At 36.0% G+C, this 7,365-nt stretch overlaps 1 protein-coding gene and 2 non-coding genes across 3 annotated transcripts; all 3 read right to left on the bottom strand.

Annotated features, from left to right (window-relative positions):
• Positions 1–1,169: 1,169 nt before the first annotated feature.
• On the bottom strand, positions 1,170–1,264 carry LOC131165165 (small nucleolar RNA snoR116). Its single transcript, XR_009139485.1, has one exon. It is a non-coding gene; the product is annotated as a small nucleolar RNA snoR116 (small nucleolar RNA).
• An 81-nt stretch (positions 1,265–1,345) lies between these two features.
• On the bottom strand, positions 1,346–1,428 carry LOC131165166 (small nucleolar RNA snoR117). Its single transcript, XR_009139486.1, has one exon. It is a non-coding gene; the product is annotated as a small nucleolar RNA snoR117 (small nucleolar RNA).
• Positions 1,429–4,746: 3,318 nt separating this feature from the next.
• Positions 4,747–6,510, bottom strand: LOC131165056 (AAA-ATPase At4g30250-like). The gene has a single exon (XM_058122706.1). The coding sequence runs from the start codon at positions 6,508–6,510 to the stop codon at positions 4,918–4,920; it is 1,593 nt and encodes a 530-aa protein (XP_057978689.1). The 3' UTR covers positions 4,747–4,917.
• Between the last annotated feature and the right edge of the window lie 855 nt (positions 6,511–7,365).

Here is a 7,365-nt window from a genome sequence, read left to right as displayed (position 1 = left end):
CATTTATTTATATTTACATCAACAAAAAATATATAATTAATTTTAATTTATATTGTTAAAAAAGTAAAGATATAAATATATCATGTTCCATTAAATTAATTTTAAAATTTGTATAAAAAAAAATATATTTTTTAAAAAATTAGTGAAATTAAAGTTGAGAGAGGAATCTAATGATTAAAAAAAATATTAAAAGAACAGACTCCTCTACCTCTGTTGGGAAGAGAAGAGAAAAAATCACTACATTTAAAAAAAATTGTGACGAACGAGTTCATATACCAGAGAGCTCAATTTTTAAAAATAATGAGACCCGCATGAAGCAACCTTATTGTATTAACAAATGTAAAAATAATGGTTAAAAAAATATTTAACATTATGTGCCAGCGCTGAATTGAGCGTTGAGATTAGGAAATTTTATATATGTAGGAACATCTGAACGCATTAGCTGAACAAAAATAAGCATCAAATGCCAAAATCTCAGTTCCATTTCACTATAGGCAACGTACAGCGCTGAATGCACTATTGATAAAATGCGCATCAGAGACTCTAATTTATTGCCTCACAATAACAGATATCATGATTAATTCTGATAAAATTAAACATGTACATGTTCATAACATAAACTTATTTATGGAGAATCAATTTAAATGTAAAATTAATTAAGAAAAAAAAAATACAAATATAAATCATATTAATATTGATTGTATGGTTAATTAAAATATAAAATTCTAGCAAAATTTAAGTATTTTATTTTTAATATATAGAAAGTTAAACAATTCGCAAATTACATGCGTTTAATATTAGAAAATAATCACTTATTCTAATGTTAATATATATAAAGTATAAACAAAAATAATATATGTTAATAAAAATGTAACACATAATATATGTATTAAAATATTTGTCAATAATATTAATTAATTTTTTTTAAATTTTAGTAGGAAAAAAATTATATGTGAGGCATACATACCTCACATCTGCCGAAGTGTTATTTATAGAGGTGTATAGGAACATCTGAATGCATTAACCGAACAACAAAAATAAGCAGCAAATGCCAGAATCTCAGATCCATTCGCTATAGGCAACGTACAGCGCTGAATGCGCTATTGCTAAAAAGCGCATCAGAGACTCTAATTTGTTGCCTCATAATAAAACAGATAAATTAGATGGAGAGGCTCAGGGAGTAATGATTATATGTTAACATCAACAAGCCTTTGATGATATAAAGCTTTCATAGTTTGATGGTATAAGTTCGTCATCACTGCCTCCACAAAACACCATGAATCACACAGCTCTTATGTAGAAAAACGCATTAAAAATTTAAAAAATAATAATAAAAGGGGAAAAGGGGCCTCAGAGAGTTAATAATACAAACACATCAAAGATTCAAGAAATCTCAGATGGTACGGACAATTTCAGTCATCGCTGGCCCTAAGTTACAGATCGAACTTCAACATACCGAGGGAAAGCGAGAGATCAGACCTTGAAGACAGGAGAGAGATCAAATCGAGATCGGAGGCGCGCTGCTGGAATGGGAAATGCACAACTCTGTGGATGGGAGTTTATATAGCGACGGTAGACGTCCTGCAGAAGCCCTAGTTAGAATGATATTACTATAATACCCTCCATATATATTAACATCTCTCGTCCCGATCCGGCGATCCCAATGGCTAATTAGGTATTCAACTCTATTCTCTGTACGTAGCACTTGCGCTGCGCCGTTGACGGAGCTTGTGTTTCCCTTGTTCTTTTCGGGTCCATTGGGCCGTTTTGGGCTGCGCAACAATGGGCCGAGGTAGCCCATATATGTACATATATTTGTTCATGCTTCCCTGGCACTCTTTAAGAAACGTCTTCTACCATAAACTTTAAATAGGACCCAAGGTTACAACTATAAATGAGTCGAATCCAATCAAACTTTGGGATACTCAAACTTATTCATTAAATTTGTAATCAAATTTAAGCTTAAATCAAATTCAAACTCACCTTTAATGTACTTGTTCAAGTTTATTTATCATTCAAATGAATAAGTTTATGAGTTCTTATCGAGTCAAATTATCAAAATACTCGTTAATAATTTGATTCTTTTCAAACCTCTAATTTTGAGAAATGGGAAATTTTATTGGACAAAAAATTGAAAATAAACTCTTATTAATACTATTTATAATTTTTTTGGCTTGCTTGAATTAGAATAATCGATAAATATTGTATGTCTATTTCTATGGAGGCCTTGTACAAGTGCATCTTCAAAAAGATTATATATATATATATGTATGAAAGAGTTTATGGGTGGAGGGACTCACTCAATCACTGGTTGTGATTGAAATTCAGTGATGATTGCACACAAATACATTCAATTAATTTTAATGATAATCTGAAACAAAATATAGAGGAATTCAAGATACAAATCTCTCTCTTCTCATTGACTATTCACCCAAAAAAATACACATTTATTTATAGCAATTGTTAGAATAGTATAATCAACAATGGTGGGCTGGTTGGTGAGATTGGTGGCCGACTCCTGCTCAAATTCAGTAGAGTGGGCTGCTAGAACAGTATAATCAACAATGGTTGACCGGTTGATGAGGTTTGTGGCTGACTCCTACCCAAATTCAACAGAGGTGGGCTGTCGACCATCTCCAGTCAAGTTTAATTTTCAACAAGAGTGTCAAAGTCTTGAAGATTTAAGACATTCAAGATGATGGACTAAGTGTTTATAGAAAAATTTAAAGTGGCCAAGAGGTCAAGTTAGTGTAAGAAATTACATAATATCCTTATATTTTGTGCATGAATTTTTGGATTTGCAAAATAAAATTATAATTTTATATCATACTTTATCTAAATATATGTAATTTAAATTGTGCGTCAAAAATTCAAAGTCTTACATGCGAGCCTAAAATCTTTTATTTGAAGTTTGTCCATCATTCTAACATGAATGATATATTTTCCCCCAATATAGATGTATATTTTTTTCTTCAATATGTGTAAATGTCCATTACTTTAAAAAATAATTTGGGTCACTTTAATGTAAATTTTATTTATACTAAAATAATTTTTTTTAAAAATAAGATTAAATTAAAAAATTGTGAAAGTTAGAATCTTCAAATATGAATGAAGTAATAAAAATTTCAAAAGTTTTTTCTTTGCTTATTATGATTAGCATATTTTATTTAAAATCTTTCTAAGTGTTACTCGATCAATTTTATGTTTATCATGGTTCAAGTTTGAAGAGTTATAACTTTCCAATTAATTTTAAATTTTAATATTTAAGTGTAGAAGTGCGGGCCTTTTATGTTGGTGGAAAGTATTAAGGATCTTGGACATTATTATATAAAATGAGTACTTAAAAAGAATGTTGACTTTGAGTACTCGATAAAAAAAAAAAAAAACATTATAAGATGTCTAATTCTATATTTGGATAAGCTTTGGATTCGAGTTGTACAAGATTTAATATAAAATTATTAGGGATGACAAAACAGGTTCGAACTCAATGGGTGGCCCATTTAAGTTGGGTTTGAATTTAGCAAAAGGTGACCCATTTATAAACGGATCAATCCTTCTAAACCGTTTATTAGATTTGAGTTAGATACCCATCAGGTGACTTGTTTAATTTGATATATATATATATATATATATATATATATATATGACATTAAAAAATATTAATTAAAGAGATGTACTATTTTCTATATTTTATATTTTTTTTGTTAAGATATTAATTTAAAAATGTTGTTTTCTTTTTTAAAAAAATGATGTCACTTTATATGAAATGTTTTAAAAATTAAAGATAAGTAAATTATATTTTTTAACGGGTACTTGTTTATGACCTGTTAATTAAATTGGCAAGTTTGAGTTTATGTGCTAGTCATCCATTAGTAAGCAAGTCAACTCGAACTCGTTTAACCCCATTTATTTACAATCCGTCCAACCCGACCCATTAACCCATTTTGTCACTCCTAAAAATTATGTTGAAATTTGTCTAAATCTACTCAAATCTAAATTTAAGATATGAAATTCATACTCCCAAATACTACCTAAAGGTATTTAAAACAATTAAACTAGATATGCACATCTAGAAAGTATAATTACTACATTAATAATGTTGTAATACTTGAAAAAAAAAATAATGACAACACTTTAGTAGAACAAATTATTTAAAAAAAAAATTAACTTCAATTTTGTAAGTTTTAGAAGTTCCCTAAAAAAGGTTAAAAGCTGATTTTTTGAAAGGAAAAAAAATTATTTACTAAACACATTGCATCAATTTTTTATTTTAAAAAAGAGAAGTTCCTTCTTTGGACATGATCTTATTTTAAAATATTTTAGTATTAAATGCAACTTTAAATTTATAATGAGTTTATAATATATAATTTCATTTTTTGATATATTTTTTATTTAAATAATAAACTTTAACTCCATATTTGGAGAGATATTAGATTTTGAGTTGCATTGAATGGTTATATTAAATGAAATATAAAATTATATTAAAATTTATATATATTCGTCCAAATATAAATCTAAAGTCTGAAATGCATACTCACAAACGTTCCTTAAGTAATTTTTTTTTTAAATCTACCAAATTAATGTATTGTACTATCGTGAACTATAGAAACAATGATCCCATTAAAAAGAGAGTTATATATAAAGATTCATTTCTTGAAACCGAATTATAAGAAAATGATATCATTAAGACCTATGCAAGTTTTTTTTTTTAAAAAACACATATTTTGATGTGTCTCAGGTGTATAAATATTAAAATATATATATATATTGAGAGTGGGGTTAAGTTGGAGCTGAGCCCTTTTTGATTACAACGAACTCAAACTTCCATAGCACCATAGAACCATACGACTGAGTGGGTACCTACCACGTTCTATTTAACCAGAGAAAAAACAAATAGTAAAAAAAAAAAAACACTAGTCAGATCCCCCTTCGCCCGGAGTCAGACTTGGTGAGAGACTTGAGGCGCACCAGGAAGCCCACTTTTCTCTCCCACGCAGACGACGTCGTTTCTTTCCTCTTCCTCCCTCCATTTGAATTCTTCCTAGTCTCCCAGTTCTCCGGCCACTCCACCAATCCCCTCTCCCCGCCCTCCGCCCCCTGATCCTCATTGTCCGTCTCCGTCAACTCCACCATCACCCCCTCCGTCTCCCGCTGCTGATTAGTAGTACTCCCCCTTAGAATTTTCGCCTGCATTGCCGACACTACCGCCTTCATCGCCGCATCCGGCTCGCTTCTGTTCCTCAGAAAGATCTCCCCTATCTGCGCCGGCGTCAATGCCCCGCCCGCCCTTATGCAGCTCTCCACCACCTCCATGACCCCATGCACGTGACACTCCGCCTCCGCCCCCAGGTAGTTCGCTGCCAGAGCCTTAAACGCCTCTATTCCGCACGTGCCCAAGTTCACGTGCACGTCCATCCTCCCGCATCTCACCAGCGCGGGATCCACGTTGTCCCGGTGGTTCGTGGTGAACACTATGATCCTCTCTTCCCCGCAGCACGACCACAGCCCGTCAGTGAAGTTCAAAAGCCCCGACAGTGTCACCCTCCCTCCCTCCTCCGCCTCCTCGTCCTCGTCCTCCGCCGCCCCCCGCGGCCGATTCTTCCGCCTCCACTTCGACTGCCTGTCCGCTGTCAGGTCAACCGAGCAGTCTATATCTTCTATCACAATTATGGAGCGGTTGGTCGTCTGTATGAGCAAAGCTCGCAGCTCTGAATTGTCGGACACCTTGGTGAGTTCGAGGTCGTACACGTCGTAGCAGAGGAAGTTCGCCATTGCCGCAATCAAGCTAGATTTCCCAGATCCGGGAGGTCCGTAGAGCAAATACCCTCGCTTCCATGCCCTCCCGACCCGGCGGTAGAAGTCCTTGCCGTCGGCAAAGGATTGGAGGTCGTGGGTTAGTTGGTGGCGGAGGCGGGGGTCGAGGGCGAGGGTTTGGAAGGTGGAGGGGTGGCGGAAGGGGACGGAGACCCAGGAGGCGCGGGCGTTGTTGGTGAAGAGGCGGCGGTCGCGGGAGACGCGCTCGAAGTGCTCGGCGCGGGAGGTGAGGCAGTCGAGGTAGGGGGAGAGGAGGGCGTGGCGGTGGCGCTTGGGGAGCTTGAGTGAGAAGCTGCGCTTCTCTTCGAGGGAGTCTTGGACGGTGTCGACGTGGTGGGTCCAGGAGAGGCGGTGGCCCTGGAAGGTGTCGTGGACGGTGTGGTTGGGGGCGACGGTGAAGGAGATGCGGTTGGAGGATTTGGAACGGGAGAGGGTGAGGCGGCGGCAGGAGGCGGCAGCAGCGGGGGACGAGGAGTTGAGGGAGTTGAGGTAGAGGTTGACCTGGCGGTAGAGGTGGTTGACGTCGACGCCGCAGTAGCCGTCGAACTCGGGGACGTCGAAGTAAGAATAGGGGGTGAGGCAGTCCTGAAGGGACTCGTAGAAGGAGTGAAGAAGAGAGAGAAGCTGGGAAGGGAGGAGGTTCTGAAGAACAGTGAGGAGACCTAGCAGCGACCACATCTGTGACAGTAACTCCATTGTGGCTGATCGAGTTGATGATGGAGAAGGTGGAAGATAGTATAAAGGGACTAGCAGGTAGCTAGAAAGACGCGGAATGCATGTTTGGTAGATGAGGCCGATTCACTAAAATCAGCAGCAGCAAAGATAAAGCTAATTAAAGATACAGAGAGTACTGTGTCTGTGCGTGTGTGTTCTTAATATATTCAGCAGAGGGAGAGAGAGAGAGAGAGAGAGAGAGAGAGAGAGGGTGGGGGTGGGGGTGGCGGGGCGGCTTTTGCTTTTGATGATATAACTGCTTTAGTTTGTTTCCCACTTTAGTCGAGACCTTTTGCTTTTTCTGTTATTGTAATTTGGGTCTTCACTCACAATTCCGAGGCAAGAGAATGTTCTTTCACTATGCATAATTTGATGGAGTATTTTAGTTAAAAGTAAGATTTTCCGAGCAACTTTTGTTTTTTCTCCTAATTGAGTGCCCGTGGGTTTAGGTTTTTTAATATTCATTCTGCTAATTTGTTTTTGACATATTAATTCATCACCGTATTTGTTTTCTACATGAATTAATTAATCATAATTGTGATCAACACTTACAATTAACTTTTCATGCCATGCCACTCCGTGTTTCATCAATCTTGAAATATAAAAGAGAATGATCATTTATTCTAAATATATAATAGTTATTATATAATCAAGGCTATTAAAATTGATGATAAAAGCTTGATTAGCTAGACTCTTACTATCAAGTAAGAATACTAAGTCTTATTTTTATTGAGGGAGAAATCAAAGTGAGTGGAGTCTTTTTACACATATATAAAATTGAAGTCAGTCATGTGTTGATCACATGACCAGGATAAACCTTTAAATTAAGAAATAACA

The sequence above is a fragment of the Malania oleifera genome, chromosome 9 (genome assembly GCF_029873635.1).
Source record: "Malania oleifera isolate guangnan ecotype guangnan chromosome 9, ASM2987363v1, whole genome shotgun sequence".
Taxonomy (NCBI): Eukaryota; Viridiplantae; Streptophyta; class Magnoliopsida; order Santalales; family Ximeniaceae; genus Malania; species Malania oleifera.
The sequence above is the reverse complement of the archived record's forward strand: the minus strand, read 5'-3'. Positions and strand labels throughout refer to the sequence as shown.

Coding starts and splice junctions, on each gene's coding strand:
- LOC131165056 (XM_058122706.1), bottom strand. CDS start 6,510: ATGGAGTTACTGTCACAGATGTGGTCGCTGCTAGGTCTCCTCACTGTT.